Source organism: Protopterus annectens, chromosome 9.part0 (assembly GCF_019279795.1).
Source record: "Protopterus annectens isolate FY-2018-M chromosome 9.part0, PAN1.0, whole genome shotgun sequence".
Taxonomy (NCBI): domain Eukaryota; kingdom Metazoa; phylum Chordata; order Ceratodontiformes; family Protopteridae; genus Protopterus; species Protopterus annectens.
The window spans coordinates 642,694,697-642,714,649 of record NC_056743.1 but is presented as its reverse complement, the minus strand read 5'-3'; the positions used below and the strand labels follow the sequence as shown (position 1 = coordinate 642,714,649).

Below are 19,953 nucleotides of genomic sequence, written 5' to 3'. Positions count from 1 at the left end.
TTTCCTATATATTCTGGATTTGTATTTCTTATCAATTTTATTCTTACTAATAGTAACATCCAAATAGTTCACTTGGTCTAATGTTAATTCAAAAGTAAACCTAAGGAACGGTGTAGTATTATTTATGTACTGAATAAATTCTTTTACCTGTTGGGTCGTGCCATCCCATATAATAAATATGTCGTCCAGAAATCTGAAATAGTTGACAATATAATCTTTGTAGTTTGATTTAAACACGAAATTCAATTCCCAGAACAACATTATTATGTTAGCATATATGGGTGCACAGGCCGACCCCATTGCTACACCGTCCTTTTGATGGTATATGTCCCCTTGAAAGTAAATTAAATTATTTTTTAATACTAACTCCATACTTTCTAGAACTAATCTGAAGTCATTGTTGTTCAAAAACCTGAAATCCACCAACATATGTTCAAACCATGTAAGTCCTACATCATGAGGTATAACTGAAAACAGATCTTTTACATCAATGGTTATGAACAAATATCTATCCTGATATGGGATGTCATTAAATTTCTTCAGAAAATCCCAGGAATCAATTAAAATATGAGGGTAGTCTTTGTTAAATTGTTTCAATTTGTTGTCTACCAATATCGCCAGAGGTTGTGTTTTTGAACCCTGGGATGTAACTATAGGTCTCAAAGGAGGGTTATCGATCTGCTTGTGTATCTTTGGGATTCCAAATATTTCTGGAACTATAGGTTTGGGGACTTTCAAGTAATTGTACATATCTACATCCATTAATCCTTGTAGTAAATTATCTTGAAGGGTGTAATCTATCTTCCTATAACACATGTTCATCTCATTCCTTTTTTTTTTGTACAAATTTTGTACAACCATTTTCTCATGTTCTGGAGTTTTTCTCCCCAGGCCTCTGCTGAAAATGGGGTAACACCCAGTCAAACTATCCTGGTAAACAAAAGTAAGTAAATAAATAAATGAGATCCAGAATTGGCCTCAGGTCCCCTGTTTTCTTTAGCACTAAAAAGAACATTGAGCAAATTCTGTATCCTCTTTGGTCTGGTGGGACATCTTGGATGACTCAACTGTTTAGCAGCTTTTGAACCTCTAGAGCTGTTAACTCCCGCTGACTGGGTGAAACATCGGGGAGGTGATTTCTTTTTCATGGGGGAATTTATAAAAAGGGAATGAAATATCCTCTGGATATAATCTTTTGCACCTCTTGTGATGGCTGTCCAGACATCTGGGTGCAAAGATAAATGCCCCAACTGCCTCTAGAGAAGAACAGCCAGGCAACCTTTCAGGAGGACTGAAAGGATTTATCCAAGAAGGAATATCAGTACCCTTGGCTTTGCATACCTCCTCTCCCATGTGGACAGCATCTTCCATTGTTATTTGCCCTCTGCCTCTGGAAGAAAAGTCCTCATGAGAGTCTTGAAAGGTCCTAGAGTCTTCTCAAACCACATCTTCTTACCAGTGTGTTGATTCCTAGGAAAAGGTCTCTGTGGGGTAGGAAAATTAGATTCCCAAGGCAGACAATGTCTTTCCATCTTGCTCACTGCAGTAAAGTGCATCTTTAATAGTAGGCCCAAACAGGGAAGACCCATCAAAGGGAGCACTGTTGAATGAAGATTTAAAGGGCTCTATAAAATCACGCAATTGCATCCAGGCATGTCTCCTAATGGCTATGCCTGAACCTGTAACCCGTGATGAACCTTCAGCTGCATGACAGATTAGCCTCATGGATGCATTTGATATAGATTGTAAGGTGGCCAGTTGCAAGGAATAAGCCTTCTCTTCCTCTGCCGACATGGACCCAGGGGTAGACTTAGAGAGTTCCTTAATAAGTCCCTCTGTAATCTAGTAAAGTGTGCCAAATAGTTAAGCAATCATAAGGTAAAAGTCACTGAAGTGTAGACGCACTTACCATATCTGTCCAACACCCTAGATTCTCTATTAGGGGGATGGACATAGGGGCTCTGTTCAGCCAGCTCCTTTTTAATGGCTGCTGCAACAACTATGGCATCTACAAGGATTCATTTACCCCAAAACTGCCTATCTTTTAGTGCAACAAGGATTTGGTCTGGATGCCGAGGAATAGGTTCTATGGTATGCAGCTCCTTCCAAGCCTGGCGAGAGGCAGGATCTATAAGCTTATCACCTGGGGGGGGGGGGTAACCCAAGACACAGAGAGGCCAGCCACAAAGGCTTCTAGGAACACTGATTCTTCCTGGGAAGAGGTTTCGGAGGATCAACCACCTTTTGGTGAAGAATTTTTAGAATGCCTCTGAAGGAGATGTTTTCTGGCGGTGACCTTGGGGACCCTTCCCCTTCATCAAAATTGGTGTCTTCAGTCAAAGATTCCTTAGGGGAATGTAACTGCCTTCTTTTGCACAATCTCGTCTGGGGAACCTCTTCAGTGGGATGCTCTTTAGAGGTATCAGAAGGATTGGGAGTTCCATAACTGGAACTGCCTGGAACCTTTTACGCAGACTTTCCCTGTGGAGTAGGACGAAAAGGCTCAGAGACCAGATCTGAAGGGGAACAGGGATGGGTGCCAAGGAAGTAAGAGTCAAAACAGCTCTTGGATGGGAGAAAGCTCTCTCCACCACCTTGAAGGCAGAGTGACCGGGAGAAATCATAGCCAATCTCACCACAGCCAAAACCATCATATCAGTTAAGTCTAAGTCCTCTCCAGTCCTCCTCTCCAAGGAGATATCAGACCCGAGCTGTCTAGTGCTGAGGCTCCAAGGGGAAGCAATGGCTCTGAAAGTCTCGGCATTGAGGTCCTCCCCCTGGATCTGATGTCAAAGTTTCAGCTCAGAGACTTGTCCTGCACTGGCAGGGATGTGCAAAATGGGTCAGGGAGACAGTCAAAGAAGAAAAAGGCATCTTCAGTTCCCATGCTTCAACTCTTGGAGATATCAGATCAGAGGGCTCTGAAACAGTATGTTGGATTGGAGAAGGGAAGATGATAGTATGTGAAGAAGGCTTATGCCTCACAGATCCGATGGGAGATGGAGTTGGTTAAACCCCATCTGGATCTGTGCTCTGAGAAATTTCCTCATCATCCTGCCCACATCTGCTTCAGAAAGACTTTGGGAGGACCTGATGGAAGAAGATTTGATAGGTGGTTGAGACAGATTTCTTGGAGTCTCCTGTAAAAAGAGAGATCTGAGCCTTGGAGAAATTGACTCCAGAGAGAAACAAGGACTTCAGAGTTGAGGAGAATTATTGACTGAAGGAGTCAGATCCAAAGGTGTTGGATCCATGTCCTTTGGGAGTTTTGCTGGTGGCTCCTACATCGGACTGGTTTTGGAAGTCCAAGCAGGAGAGCACTTCCTATGCTCCCTGGGCTCCATAGACTTAGACTTTTTTGAGGGGATTTGAGCCCCTGAATCAGAAGTTGAAGAAGAAGGCAGTGAAGCAGGAAGAAGGCCCTTGGTTACCAATTTACTGCGCCTGTAACTAATGGCTTTGGAATTCAACCCAGCACAAATCACACAGGGACAGTCTAGATGAGTGGGGCTTAAACAATAAATGCACTCCCTTGTAGGCATCAGAACTGGGTATCTCATGCCCATAGGAACTGCACTTCTTAAAACCAGTAGATTTTTCAGCCATATCAATAAACTATAAAAAATAGAAAACTTATATATATGAGAGAAAAAGGAAACTTTACCAACAATGGTAAACAGAATACTTTAATGAGTAAAATAAAGGGGAGCGAAGACTATACCAACAATGGTAACATGAATACCCAAACAACGGGTAAAGAAATTATAAAAAGATTGACAATAAGCAGGTAAAGAGAGGAAGAGTTATTGTAAAGTTATAGAGAGGTAAAGAAAACTTAAATTTTAAAGTTATTACTCACAAAAGTGAAAGAAATAATTTCCCTGAGCTTGAGAGAAGGCAATCTCGACTGAATCATTAGAGCAGCAAATGAGATATGAGGTAATGCAGTAGTTTGGGGCATTGTGGGTAAAGGGAGGAGCTCAAGAGTCAGATCCAAGAATCTAGAGAAAAGCAGCCAAGTCGGATCTGAAGTCAGATCTGAGACTCATTCACTGAATGAATGAAAATGACAATATCAGATTGAATGGCTTACACTTGAGATCACTAAAAAAGCAAAAACATTGCAATTTTCTGACAATGAAAGTTTATTGTTTTTATATATATATATATATATATATATATATATATATATATATATATATATATATATATATATATATATATATAAATTATATATATATATATATATATATATATATATATATATATATATATATATATATATATATATATATATATATATATATAGATATATATATATATATATATATATATATCAATTATATATATATATATATATATATATAGAGAGAGAGAGAGAGAGAGAGAGATACAGGTATATGTGATTTATTGCTGTTAATTAATATAATTTAGCATTCATAGGTAGGTACTAGGCTATCTGCCCGAAGGCATTTATACGCCTAGCCGGAATGTGTTGGCTTTCGCCGCCCCCTTAGATTAGTTCCCTGTGCCTCTGTCCAGCAGAGCCATTGAAGTGATCCCTGGGGTAAACTTTATGCTTCCCATCCACTCGTCAAGGTTTCTCTTGAAGAGGGTTAGCGAGGAGCTCTGCCTAATGTAGACCGGAATCGTGTTCCAGAGCATGGGAAGTCTCTGGGACAGGAATCTATCCCTCCAGCACGTCCTATTTATTGTTGTGGTGAGGTTTAGATCCCTGGAGCGTATGGCTCGAGGGGGATATGATTTTCTTTAGTTGGAGCATTTCCACCAATTCTGGGTTGGACATGGTCTTGTATGTCAGGCAAAGATCACCTCTGAGTAGGTGGTATGCAACCGAGTACAGCTGGAGTTTCTTCAGTCGAGCTGCATAGGGCATCTGCTTGAGGCCAGTGATCCTCTTGGTGAGGTACTTCTGTGGTCTTTCCAGTTGTTGCAGGTGTCTTGTAAGGTACATCCCAAATGGGGCATTGTACTTTATGATGGGTCTGATGAGTGATGCATAGAGGGGCCCAATTACCTCTTTCAATCTGGATGCTGATTAGGTGGGCCAAATAGAAGGATGTTCTAACCACTTTGGCAATGTGATTATCAAAGGAGAGGTTACTATCTACTTGGGTCATCTACTTGGGTCCCCCGCTATTTATCTTCCTTCCGCCTTTAGACTACTGTGTATTTGCTGTATTTTGTTGTTTTGTTTTATTTACTTTGATTTTTTGGCACTTTTGGCAGCGTTTGGTTTTGAGGCCACCAGGTATCTGTCTGTCTCAGTGAGACCCTTTTTGGAGGTTGTTTGGGATGGCTGGAGAGCTTATAGCCCCATAGTTTGCAGTCATCAGAACTTTGTCAGCCATAGTCCTCCTGTGCTTGCCTGTACCTCTGAGAAGCTGAGTGAACAGGAGGGGTCCTAGGGAGGGTCCCTGGGGAGGGACCGCCACTTACTAAGTTTGTAGCTGCAGACCTAGCTCCCTACAAACTCTACCATGTGGGTTCTGGTCGTGGAGCCAGTTGGCAACTCATCTTGTGACGTAGGGGTTTATGTTCAGGCTGGTGAGCTTGTCTATAATACCTGAGTGGGGAATGGTGTTGAAGGCCTTTGTGAGGTTTAGATAGGCTGTGTGGACCACCTTTCCCTCGTCTATAGCCTTGGTAACAGTCTCAAAGAAGTCCACCAGGTTTAGGAGACATGATCTGCCCTTAACAAAGCTGAATTGGGTAGGGTCCAGTGTTTGGAGGTTCCCAATGTCTCTGTTAATGAGATCCATGATGATGCGCTCCATAGCTTTCCAGACCAAGCTAGTCAGGCTTATAGGGCGATAGTCTCGGAGTCTGTTGTGGCTCCACCTTTGTGAAGTGGAAAAACTGTTGCTGTGCGCCACTCTGTGGGCATGTAGCCTGTGGAGAGGCTGAGTTTAAACAGTGTGTTTAGGTGAGGGGTTCATTCATGTTTGAGCTTTTGTAGGATGCAGCCTGGGACACCATCCAGTCCCATTGATGCTGTGTTTTTGGCTTTGGAGAGGGCTGTTTTAACCTAAGTGTCTGTGATTTCAGGGGCACTACATTCTTCTGGTATAGTTATGGGCCCTTTTGGGGGTGAGGGGGGGTGAAGTTTGCACTGAACCTGTCTGCCAGGATGTTGGCTATATCAGTCGGTTCAGTCTATTTTGTGCCATTCTGCACTACCTCCGAGCAGATCTGAGAATTGCCCCTTAGATTCTTGACATAGCTAAAGAATGCCTTGTGGTTATCTTTGGAGTCCATGGCAATTTTTCTTTCAAAGCTAGCCTTAGATGATTTTATGAGGGAAAGTAGTTTCTTGCTGATACTGATCAGGGATGTCTTCCCTTCTTGGGATTTTACTCTTTTCTGTACTAGTTTCCTCCTTCTATAATATAGCTTGTTTATGGCAGGGGTCCACCAGACTGGTTTCCTTTCCTTGGAGGAGTAAATCTTGGTTTTGTTTGGGATAGCACGATCCATGCATTCTTGTAGGTGCCCGTAGAGTGCATTAGTAAAGGATTTTGCAGCTTGGACAATGTTATCCTTTAGCATGGGGGCTTTGAAACTTCCCATCTCAGTCTTAAGTAACATGAAGTTTGCTTTTGAAAAGTTTTTCACGATGGTTTCTTTGACCGGGGGTGGTGGCGGAATGTGGATATCCAGAGTGATTAGTTTATGGTCAGATCTAACCAGCAAGGGGTTGACCTCTGGTGTGGAACACCGGTCGCCCATGTTGGTGATGACCAGGTCTAATATGTTGTCACCTCTGGTGGGAGTGTTGACCAGTTGATCCAGGGTGTTGGAGTTTATAAATTCTAGGAAATGTTGGGCAAGGGAGTTTGTACTTGAGTAGTTCTCCCAGTTAATGTCTGGGTAATTGAAATCACCAAATATCAGGGTGTTTGGTAGGATCTTTATGTTTCCCAGTCTTTCCAGGAATGCGGAGTGGGGGTCCTCTGACATGGTGGGTGATCTGTAGCAAGCTATAATTTGAATAGCAGTTTTGCCCATTGTTAGTTGCACATGGAGGATCTCTGAAGCATCGTGCTGTGCCACTAACCTGGAGGTGTGGGTATCCTTGATGAATATGGATACTCCCTCGCCTTTTATATTTCAGTCCGGGTTTTGTGGCCGAAATGTATGGTAGGAGTTGTAGTCTGGTAGTGCTGGGGTGCTCTCTGGAGCCTTAAACTAGGTTTCTGTTACTGCACATATATCGATTTTCTCCATACTGAGGAGTGCCTCGAGTGCGTGCATTTTGAGGTTTAGACTTCTGGCATTGAGTAGCAGTACCCTCAGTTTTTTGTTACTTGTGCTATTTACGGCAGTGGGTTTGTCTTTTGAGCCGTGCCTAAAAAAGACATTATGGGGGTGGCAAGAGCCTTGGCCAGTATTCGAAAGCCTAAGGGTGACAGGTGCAAGCCGTCTCTAGCAAAGTAGCGTGGCTTGTGGAGCATGTCATCCCAGGCTGACAGACACTGGATCCCCTTTGAATGACACCAGAAGCTTAGCCAATTGTTGAAATTGATATCTATACCATGGTATCATTCTTGGTGAGGGCAGGATGCTACTCGGGGTCAGGGTCATACCGGCCTGGGCTACATGATCAGAGAGCTCCTCCATGTCTCTTTTCATGTAGTCCAAGGAGGTATGGCTCAGGTCATTCACACCAACATGGACAATAACAGAGTCATATTTGTACTTGTTCTGGAGTGACCTGAGTGCTTGTGTTATGTGGTGGATCCTGGCACCCGACGGGCAGCTAACAGTAACCTTCTTCTTGTTCAGCCTAGTGAGTGGGACATCAGTGTGCCTGACTATAGAGTCACCTATTACTAGTGTGTTGGGTATGTTATTTTGCCTTAAGGACTGTGATTGCTTGGCACACTGGTTTTGTGAAGTATGTGTTTTATGGTTTGTGTTGGGGGTGGAGGTTGCTTGGATGTCTGCTTGGAAGGTCTCTGTTGCTTTTGCAGATTTTTATTTAAAGCCTCCGGGTATGTTTTTGTGTATTTATGTGTGTTTTTTGCTGGTGCTGTTTTCATAGGTCTATGTGAGACTGGTGGTGTGATGCAAGTAATTCCCTTCTCCTCTTGACTGCCTGGTCCAGTCTTGGGTTGAGAGAGCTTAGCCTCCAGTTTGGTTGTATAATTGCATCTCTCACATGTATTAGTGTTTGGTGGAAGGAGGAGAGGGTTGTCTGTGTACATGAGGCAATTATAACATTGCCTCAAAATGCCCAGATTCACCAGTTGGACCAGAGAGTACACCTGAAACTGCCCTCTGAACGTGCCTGGATAGGTACAGTGAACTGTTTTACTGATTGGCTGGTAAGGTTGAAAAGAAAGCCTTGTCCTTCTCTACAGTATAGTGGGGTCTAGTGCTAAGGTTTATTAGTGCTTGCTATGAGTTTTGAGCAAGTGCCGGGATGAGAAGTGAATGGTTTGAGTGCTTAAGTTGAAAGTTGGTCTAGTTCCAAGGGAAAAATTGAAGAGCAGACTTTGTAGAGCCGGGAATAGTTATAACCTAGCTAACTGGCACTGCCCGGCGAGCAAAACCGTGCAAATGCGGGTTTTATAGCAGGGAAATGAAAGAGAGAGAAATTAGCCTAAAATGGCTAATAAACTACTAATTTCTGGGCTGAAACCACTCCTCCAGGGACATATAGGCTGCTCAAAGCTATCTCTCTCACAGTGAACAGAGAAACTTCCTTCTATCCAAGTAAGGTATGGGCAAACACAGAAACTTGTAATTCAGTACTAACCTGAAAACTGGACTATACTAGCTTAGAAAGGTGGGAAAACAAGTATTTTTTTGTTTTGTTTTTTTTTGTTTTTTTTTTTTTTTTTAGAAAATAAAGAAGATACAATCAAAAAACACTTTAAATGCACAGAAATGGCTATCACACGTGAGTGTGTAGCCTACAACAGTTAAACAGGTAATTTAAACACAAAAATGACTTTGCTAAAGTGCAGACAGTAAAATAAGTACAATATGTAGCTGAAACAAGCTTTTCAAATCACAGAAACTCTAGAAAATCTGTGTTTTATGCGGAATTAGCTAAAGGCAGCAAGAAAATGCAGAAAAATAATACTTAATCACCCCAATGTCTCCCTTCTGTCTCTCTGCTGCTGTAAAACTCTGCAGGGCACCAGACAGGAGCTTGCTAAGCTGTATACTAGCGCAAAAACCTCGCTCGCAAATGCGGGTTTTATAGCAGGGAAATGAAAGAGAGAGAAATTAGCCCAAAATGGCCAATAAACTACTATTTTCTGGGCTGAAACCACTCCTGCAGGGACAGATAGGCTGCTCAAAGCTCCCTCTCACAGTGAACAGAAAAACTTCCTTCTATCCAAGTAAGGTATGAGCAAACACAGAAACTTGTAACACAGCCCTGAATTCAGCACTAACCTGAAAACTGGACTATACTACCTTAGAAAGGCGGGAAAACAAGCATTTTTTAATGCTTTTTTCAGAATTCATTCAATAATATAGTTTACATTCAAATGTCATTAAAGAGGAAGTATGGAGATTAGAATTCCTGAAGGATGAAATTCAATAAATTCCCAAGTACTACACCACAGATAACTCTCAAAAGGTTTTTCTTCATAATGCTTTACAAAAATTCATGTATCTATGTCTGCCATCATGTGCTCTATTCAGATGCCTGTTGAATTCATTAGGACTGTAACTGTGACCTTTAGAAAGGTAGAACTACAGGTGTAAACAAAGGGAAATGTATTCTTGAGTCAAAGGATGTAGTATCTTGGAAAATTCTCTCTACTCCTAGATACAGCTATCTCAGAATTATCATATATATTTTTTGAAGTTCATTTTCTTTGATGATGTAATAGGGATTAGTATAACTCAGTTTCACGTACTGTGGTTACATCACATATACTAGTATGTTGGTCATATTTTGCTGCTGTATGAACATCTGATTTATTCAGTTATTTGTACTTTGTGCTGCGAAAATTAAGATAGAACTGTGACTGCAAAGAAATACAGTAGTACCTTTTCAATCAAAGCAGCAGCAGTGGCTTTTTCTTTCTTAAATTCGTCTTTACCAACACTTTCTGAAGCATCAAGAAGTATATAAATATAGAGAAGTCCCCCTTGCTCAATCTTAATTTTTCTGAATGTAGTAGCTGGAAAATGAAATACAAAATATTAAAGGGACTGCTCTGATTTTAACTTTATGTGCACTCACTAATAATATATTCAAATATCTTAACATTATTCAAGAAATTAAATGTAACTAATAGCAAAAAATGTCAAGTATTCAATTACTGTTTTTTTTTTTTCGGAGGCAGCAACCTGCAAAATCAAAGATTACTATAACGGCATAATACTTCTGGAGTTCTGTGTAATACCCAACTCTTCCAAAATACTGAAGTCCTGTGACTGCAAAATTAAGTCTACAGTTTCTTGCAGAGAATTTCTCTACCACCTTATTATTTGTAGTTAATCATTATTATGGGCCAGATTCCAAAATACTTTCTCTCAATGTAAGTCAGCCCTGATTCCGAAAGACCTACTCTCAGTGTAAGTGACTTACTTCGATGCAAGGTCTATCTATAAACAGAGACAGTTACTACAAGGACCAGATTCCAAAATAGCTGCTCATTTACACTGACAGCAAGTCTTTCAAAATCGGAAGCATGTTTTATAAAATGAACATTCACTCATAAAAAGAGCATATTTTCAAAAACATCTTAAAATCATCGTTTTGTTCAATTTGCATAAGTTGATGCATGACTGTTCTTAAATAAACATTAAAATTAAAAGTTAACATTATAGATAAAATGATTCAGTCCACTGAGATACCAAGTCCTCCACCCGTAACATCAAAATGAAGAATAGTATCCTGATAGCTGGCTGTTAAATTATTGTCAAAATTCAGATTATGTGAATTGTTGATTTGCAGTTCTCATTATTCTGAAACTCTTCTCAAGATGCAGTACATTTTAGTGACAGCACATTGTCCAGATCCAATAAGCTACAAGAGACATTAAATAAATACTAAAGCAAATTAAAAAAGTGTATATTGGCTATTCATAACTATGCTTTTTTTCTGCATGAAAAACTGGATAGATTTACCAGGCCTCCACTGAAAATGGGTTATTTCAATCCAGTCGGACTATCCCGGTAAACAACTGTCAAATAAAATAAAATAAAAATAAATTATATTTGTCTCTAAGCATTTACAAGGCAGTATTTGTTAAATGTCTCTGAGGATTGACAGCTTTAACTGGGGTGGAATAGTAAGTATTTTATTTATTTATTTTTTCATCTTATACATTTATTAACCAGACAGGTGCAATGGACACAAGTGCCTCTTTTTCATAAGCAAAGCAAGAGCAATGCCTGGTTAAGAGACTTATTCAGAGTTATGCAGAAGGAAAATGAGTGACATAGACTTGCATTGGAGGCCAATAAGGTATGAGTACATTACTTGTGATAGAAAGAAAGTGTTAAAATATAATAGATAACTTTGTAAGACAAAAACAAACATGATACAAACTGTAGAGTAACTTCAAACCAATAATCCAAAAACATTGAAGCCAAAAGTGTTCACAGACTAATTTATTCACATAGATTACACGCTGGTGTTTTGAGGAATAAGACTTCATTAGAACCTTAATTAGTACTGACTAAAAAGCCATTTTATACTCATAAATCACATGATAAAAAAATCATCTGACAGTGTCACATGATCCTAAGTGAACTTCAAATACAATGCCACAAACACAAAGTTATATTTCAATAAGGGAAGTAAAACTAAATGTATAAATGTTTCCTAAAGAATATATGAGTTTCAAAATATTAAACTAAAACAAAACTGTGAGAAACTGCAGCTTTGCTGTTAAAACACTGGAAATGCTACAGTAGACTTTGAGGCCAGGATGTTCCTTGGCATTTAAATGTAAGAGCCATATCAATTCTTTGGACTTGTGTCGGGTTTTCCTTATATATAAACTACAAGAAAAACCCAGCCAAGCTAGAGTTTTCACTGTGAGATACCTTAAACTTCCTGTAATAGAGGCCCACTGATGCTTGGCTTTATTGGCCTGAATGTAACCATGAAGACTTAAAAGGTAAAACAAAGTCATAGGCATTCAGAAGTTATGGCTATGTAGCTCAAACACTTTATGTCCTCAAAAGTATTTGCATATATCACATCAGCCTCCATGACATGAGGTTTAAGGAATTACACAATGAAATCTCTAGCTTGGCTGGATTTTTCTTGCATTTTACTGGATGGTTTGTCTGTGTGACCCTTTTACACTATATATATATATATATATATATATATATATAAAACATATATATCTTTGTGCGTGTGTGTATATGCATATTGCACAGTTTAAATTCTTTAACTGCTTGGGATTAGTGATTTTTTTATCAGTACATAAGAATACTGGCACAGTATTATTGAACTATTAATTGTTAGCCTTCTGCATTTTAAAGAGTAGTTATTTCTGCCATATTTAGCATATGTATAGTATGAATAAGAAGTTATGTACCTACCATAATGTTCCATGTTAGTTGTCTTCTCTCGTCTTCTTTCTTGCTTGATGGGTTCGGAGCCGATCCTGAGTCACTTTTACCAGCTCGAGACAGCCCCATATCCCATGATGCAAGGTGGTAAGTACCCAGATCTCGTTTGGTACCTATAGGCAATAACACCTAGCACAAAAAACTTCCCAGAAGGAAAGAAAGGCAAAAAGCCTAAAGGATGGGCTATAAGGAAGACCAGACAACTAGCTGGTCTTAAGAAGCAATCTTCCATATAGGGAGAAAAAGGTCTGTCCAGGCCAGGGGCAGGAGGGAGGGTTGCAAGAAAGAAGGCGAGAAGACAACTAACATGGAGCGTTATGGTAGGTACATAACTTCTCAATGTTAAGTTGTCAATCCGCCTTCATTCTTGCTTGATGGGACCGCGTCCTAGCACCTCTATCCTGGGTGGCTCACTGGAACAGACTCTTGAGAACTGTAGAGCCAAAACTGGCTCTATCCTGGAGGCCAAATCCAATTTGTAATGAGAAACACAAGTATGAGCAGTGGCCCAAGTGGCTGCTGCACAAACAGTGTCTAATGGAACCCTAGCCTGAAAAGTTCTGGAAGTGGCTAAGCTTCTGGTTGAATGGTTTTGAGCACAGCTGTTTTCCCCTGAGCTGATAGATTTCGGAGATGGTGGAAGAAAGCCATCTAGATAAGGTCACTTTGGAGACAGGAAGACCTTTCTTATTTTCAGCATAAGAAAGAAAGAGCTGATCGGATTTCCTGAATTGTTTTGTTCTGTCCAAATAATATCTGAGTTGACGGTGAACATCAAGATAATGTAATTTTTGTTCCGATCTGTTTGAGTAATTAGGGAAAAATACAGGGAGGTCAATAGATTGGCTCAAATTATTTTTCGAGGCCACCTTAGGCAAAAAGGTTGGATTAGTTCTCAAGGATACCCTGTCTTTGTGGAAGACCAAATAAGGGGGACGAACAGAGAGAGCATGAAGTTCTGACACTCCTTGCCGAGGTAATAGCAACAAGGAAGAGTGTTTTCCATGAAAGAACATGAAACAGCTGGCTCGAAGGGAGGAAGAATTAAGGATGTCAGCACTAGATTTAGGTCCCATTGAGGAGGAGGACTCCTGACTGGAGGTTTAAGGAGAAAAATTCCTTTTAGAAAGGCTCTACAAAGCCTGTGGGATATAATGTTGTGATCTGCAAACCCGACATGAAAGTTCGAGATAGCAGCCAACTGAACTTTGACCGTGGAAGATGAAGAGCCCGAGTGAAAGATTTCGCTAAGAAATCCAAAACTGCATGAACAGGGGCAGTAAAGGGATCTATATTTTAGCTCTTGCCCAACAAGAAGCGTTTGCTTGCTGGTATAAATCCTTCTAGTAGAGGATTTAAGGAAGCCACTATGATATCCCTAACACGATTAGAGATCATAGGAAGCCTGGCTAAGGAAGGAAGTGGAGCAACCAAGCTGTGAGGATGAGTGAAGGATAGACCGATGCAGCTGACCCGATTGGTGAATCAGAAGGTCTGGCACTGGGTCCAGATGCCACGGCTGCACCAATAGGTGACGATGGAGGAACGGGAACCAAATCTGTCGAGGCCAATAGGGAGCAATGAGAATCATTTTGGCTCTCAAAATGGTGGCTTTCTGGAGTACTTGTGGAATCAACGGAAAGGGAGGAAAGGCATAAAGAAGTCCCTGGGGCCAATCCTGGGTTAGAGCGTCTCTGGGGGGATGGCCTGGCAGTGAGAAGAGAGAAAAGAAGTCTGGGCATTTGCTGTTTTGGGGAGTAGCCAAAAGATCGTAACATGGGCGGCCCCATTCTAGAAAAATCTCCTCCACTATAGATTGTTTGAGAGACCACTCGTGAGGCATGAGAATAGCTCTGCTCAATCTGTCCGCTAGAATGTTGGTTTTCCCAGGGATATGCATTGCTACCAGAAACCGATGAGAGGAGATCGCCCATTGCCAAAGTCTGAGAGCTTCTCGACACAAGGGGAAGGACTTGGTTCCGCCCTGTTTGTTGATATACCATACTACAGACATGTTGTCTGTGTGAACTGCAATTGTTCCCAAGGGAAGAAAGTCGTTGAGGCTTGCAACGTCAAAAGCACTGCTCTCATCTCTAGGACATTTATGTGCAGGTGGTATTCGAACGGTTGCCACGTCCCATGAACCATCCTGCCCTGATAATGACCCCCCCACCCGATCTGGGAGGCGTCCGTAGTGACTGTGGCTACCGGGGCCGGGGATACAAAGGGTCTGCCTTGATGAATCTGGGGAGAAGAAATCCACCATGATAGATGATTCTTGCAAATTTGTGTCACCAGGATTTGGTGACGCATGGAAAGTTGTTGGTAAGACCACTGGGTGAACAACATCCATTGAAGAAGACGCATATAGAAGTGGGCCAGTGGAAGAAGGGTAATGGCCGCAGCCATGAGGCCCAACACCTTCAGAACCATTCTGGCTTGCACCTTTTTGCTGGCAAGGATGATCCGCACGTGACTTTGGATATCTGAGATTCTTTGGTCTGTGAGGGTTGCTGACATCCAAACAGTGTTTAAGTTTGCGCCTATGAAAGTAATAGACTGGCAGGGCAATAAGGAGGATTTTTCATAGTTGATCGAAATTCCTAATTGAGTGCAGAGATTTAGGGTGTAATCCCTGGCTTGGAGAAGTTGATGCCTGGTGGTGGCTGAAAGGAGCCAGTCGTCGAGATACGGAAACACCTGGAATCTGTGACGTCTCAGGTGAGCCGTGACCACTGCCATACATTTGGTGAACACTCTGGGGGCTGTAGTGAGAGCAAAGGGCAGGGGTCTGAATTGAAAATGACTGGACCCCAGCCAAAAGCGGAGAAACCTTCTGGAGCGTCTGTGAATTTTTATGTGATAGTACGCGTCCTGAAGGTCTATTGAGCACATCCAGTTGTCCTTGTCTAGGAAGGGCAAAATTGATTGAAGTGTGACCATTCGAAATCTTGTCTTTCTCACAGACTTGTTGAGTCTGCTGAGATCTAATATTGGTCTCCAGTCTCCAGTCTTTTTGGGGACCAAAAAGAATCTTGAGTAGATTCCGGGCTCTGAATGGTCTGTTGTAACTGGCTTAATGGCTCTTTTTTGTAAAAGCTTTGATACTTCTAACTTTGCAATTTCCCTTAGACCGGGTGGCACATCTGGAAGGGAATTTTTGTGAGTGAAAGGACTTTCCTCGAAAGGAATCTTGTAACCCTCGGATATGATCGACTGTACCCATCTGTCTTGAGAGAGGGAATGCCAGGCTTCTGGGTACAGCGATAGTCTTCCCCCGACTGCCTCCAAGGATGGACAGCCGGGCAACATCTCAGGGATGCTGGAAGGGCTTGGCAGAGAGAGACTCTCTGCGCCCCTGGTTTTGTGGACGGCCTCTGCGTCTAGGGGGGCGTCTGTTATTATTACCCGCTCTGCCTCTAGGGGTAAACTGACCACGTCGTCTGGCGTGACTCCCTGGGATTCACGGAACCACATTTTCCGCCCTTCTGACCTTTGGGGTAAGGTCTAGAGGGGGTATAAAAACGGACCCCTACGGCAGAAAGAGTCTTGCCGTCCTGCTCACACCTGGTCAATGTATCCCTCACTTGAGGGCCAAACAATGCTGACCCATCAAAGGGAGAATTCATGAAGGACGCCTTAAAGGGATCTGCAAAATTACAGAGCCGCATCCAGGATTGACGTCTAAGAGTCACTCCTGTACCCGCGGCTCTACTCGCTCCATCTGCTGCATACAAGATCAGTCGCATGGAGGAGTTAGCTATAGAATTAAGGATTCCTAGCTGAGAAGCAATCTTTTCTTGAGCCCCTGCAGCCGTAGGATTCTGCACTACTTCACCTAGTTCTTTAAGGATGTCCCTTTGGAGTCTGGTGAAGTGACATAAATAGTTCAGCGAACGCATAGCAAAGGTCGCTGAGGAGAACATCCGCTTACCATACCTATCCATGGTCCTAGAATCCTTATTAGGAGGGTGGACTGGTACGGAAGGATCTGCAAGTTCCTTCTTAGTGGCGGCCGCCACCACCATGACACCAACCGGGACACCTTATGTAAGGAATTACTGTTCGGAAGGGGCTGAAATAAATTTAGAAGGCCTCGTGGGAACTGGCTCTACAGAATCAGGAGCAGCCCAAGCCTTCGAGCAATAACCTCCATAAGGGGTCGAAGGTGGAGACACCCAAGAGGTGGAGGGTCGAGATCCAAACGCCTCTGGGTATACCGACTCATCCTCGGAGGGATTTATGGAGGCCAGTTTCCCTCTGTTTTAGGAGTTCTAGGATGTCTGAAAAGGAGACATCCTCAGAGGGGATCTTGGGGATCCCTCCGACTCATCTAAGTCGGTATCTGAAGTGGTAGACTCAGGGAGTCCAGGTGTTTCCTCTTACAAGTCCTCTTGCGGAGGATCTCCTGACTGGTCAGGAGAATCCTCGGAAGAGGGTTCTTCCCAGTGGGAAACCTGAGGCGGTGGATCTCTAGGTCCGGGAGCAAGAGATGGAAGAGATATTGACAGGCACTGTAGAGGGAGGAGCTAAGGGAATAGACTGCTGACTGAGCCCAATGGCCAGCACACTCTTCATCACCCCTCCCAGGGAGATCCGAGAGAACCCGTTCGAAGAAACTGGGACTCCCGGGCCCACCGAAGGGAAGGCTCCGAGGCAGATGTCGGAGCCGAGCTCACAAGCTCCAAGGGGAAGAGCGGGTCGGACTAGGGTCCGATGCCACTCACCCTCGGAGGAGACCAGGAAGCCCGACCACTGAATCCCTCCAAGGAAGGTCTCGAGGAGGAGATAAGAGTAGATGCTGAAGGTGCAGAAGGAGGGGGTATCTGCCTCTCAGCCATAGCCGTAACTATTCCGTAGACTCCAGCTCCAAACTCTGTTGTAGAGTCGAAGGAGGAACTTGAAGGGGTGTGGACTAATAGTCGTCTGTTGAGATGGACTATGAAGCATCTGGGCCAGTGCCTGTGATTTTAATAATCTGCTTACCACCCTCTCTAAATCATGGTCAGATAACCTGGGCGACCTAGATGATCGGCTCTGATGGCTCCGTTCAAAGAAGAGGTGAGGCGCCGACAGAATCGGTTCCAAGAGGGGACCTGGACCTCTTCCTCGAAGGAACCATTGGAGCCGACAAACCCACTGATCCAGTCGGGCCGATAACTTCGGCTCCGAGAAGATCTAGATGCATCAGCTCCAGCGGAGCCGATGCAGGCATTCGGCGCCGACACCCACATGGTGGTCGGAGCCAGTACTCAGAACCGACACCAAAGTGACCATAGAGTATCGGCACCGATAGCCATCGGTGCGAAGATTTAAAGGTCGGATCGGCTCCAGCCGATCTCGACTCCGACAAAGTCGGAGCCAAGGCCTTTGGAACAGAAGCCTGGGCCTTAGACTTGGAAGGCTTTCCCGGTCGATTTGCCGGGAGCCCTCGGTTTAAGGAGTCCCCTTAAAATGAGTTTGTTTCTCCTTTCCTGCAGGACTCTCTGGCTAAAAAAATGACATATTGCACAGGAGTCCTGCAGGTGGAGAGGTCCCAGGCAGTATAAACAAGAAGTGTGACCGTCTGTCAGAGACATCTTCTGACAGCACGAGTCACACTTCTTAAAGCCTGAGACCCTCTGCTCTTTGGACATAGTGGATACAAAAACAGTACACACACAGTCCCAAACAAACAATTAAAATTAAAGTATAAGCAGTAAAAACCTCACACACACACCCTGACAGGGGGGGGGGATGGGAGGGAAGGAAGGCCTGACTAAAAAAATTAAGGAGGAAGGATAAATTTAGTCAAAAAGGGGCTTACAACTAACTAAAAATGAAAGATTTCTAAGAAAAATTAGTTTTAAAGTGAAAAGGGGCTAAAAGCAGTTTAAATTTAAACACTTACCAGGAGCTGGTAAAAGGAGGACCTCATCAGCAGATCTGGGTACTTACCGCCTTGCATCATGGGATATGGGGCTGCCTCGAGCTGGTAAAAGTGACTCTCGAGCTTAGCAAAGTGCCGAGTCAGAGCCGAGGATCGGCTCCGAACCCATCAAGCAAGAATGAAGGCGAGATTGACAACTTAACATTAACTGTTTCTATAGGTAAATCTTAAACATTTTTGGTCATCTCCTAAAATATCAATGAAAACAGACAGACAAAATACAGCAAAACACCTGAACTGGCTTTAACATAACTCTGGAAATCTTCCCTTCCTCACTCTGCTGTGCTTAGTGTTTTACGTTTCAAAGATTTTTATTGATATTCTGTGAACTAACTAAAAAACATCTGGCTGCTACTACAGCAAATGAATAAAGACGTTATGTACTCACCATAACATTCCATCTGAGTTGTCCATCTTCATTTATCCTTGACCACTGGCTTCAGTTTCTAGCATCGGAACCATCTTGGCCATTTTTATGGCCATTTCCATGGTTCATGCAGGCCAAAAACTCTCGAGCTTGAACCCTACTCATAATGCATCTCTTCTCTCCTAGTTACCTCAGATCAAGTTTGCAGATTAGAGCTAAACAGACATAAAGACAAGAGGCCTGGTGAAAACCATATCTGCTATATAAAAGTAGCCAAACATGGAGGCATGTGCTCTATCCGTTCCACTAAAGGACTTTAGCAAGGCCGTGGAAGGAAGGAGGAAAGTCAGGGATAAATAAAGATGGATAACTCAGATGGAACATTATGGTGAGTACACAACTTCTTTATCTGAATTTGTCAGTCTTCATTTTATCCTTAACCAGTGGGACAGAGTCCCGAGCTACCTAGGATCTTGAGCGGACTCAAGGAAGGACATTCCTGAGCACAAATGAATCAAAGGATGCTCTTCATCTGGAGACCAGGTCCAATTTGAAATTGGTAATAAAGGTATGAAGGGAAGCCCAAGCAGCTGCTGCACAAATGTCATCCATAGAAGCTCGAGATTGAAAAACTGCTGATCTAGCCATAGATCTTTTAGACTGAGCCTTTACGGTTTTAGGCAAATCAATATTCTTTTTGTCATAAATAAAGGCTATACAGTCTTTTAGTCATCTGGCTGAGGTTACTTTGCTGACTGGTTTGCCAATTTTGGTACTTGAAAAAAATACAAACAATTGGTCTGATTTTCGAAAATCTTTTGTTCTGTGCAGGTAAAAACATAACTGTCTGTGAGCGTCCAACAAATGAAGGGTGTATTCTCCTTTATTAGAAAAATTGAGAAAGACTACTGAAAGATTAATAGTCTAATTACTATTAGTGTCTAATACTAACTTAGGACGAAAGGAGGGATTTGTCCTTAAGGCAAACCTTTCTTTATGAAAAATCAAATATGGAGGCTTGCAAGATAAAGCTTGTAATTCTGAAATCCTCCTGGCAAAAGTTATTGCTACAAGGATT

At 42.5% G+C, this 19,953-nt stretch overlaps 1 protein-coding gene across 1 annotated transcript in view; it reads right to left on the bottom strand.

The window, feature by feature from the left end:
• The window catches only part of CFB (complement factor B), a 2,501,566-nt gene that overhangs the window by 1,833,094 nt on the left and 648,519 nt on the right, over window positions 1-19,953 (bottom strand). The window contains exon 8 of the mRNA XM_044082138.1: window positions 10,033-10,166. Coding sequence (XP_043938073.1) covers window positions 10,033-10,166 — 134 coding nt within the window. The remainder of the gene's footprint in view (window positions 1-10,032; window positions 10,167-19,953) is intronic.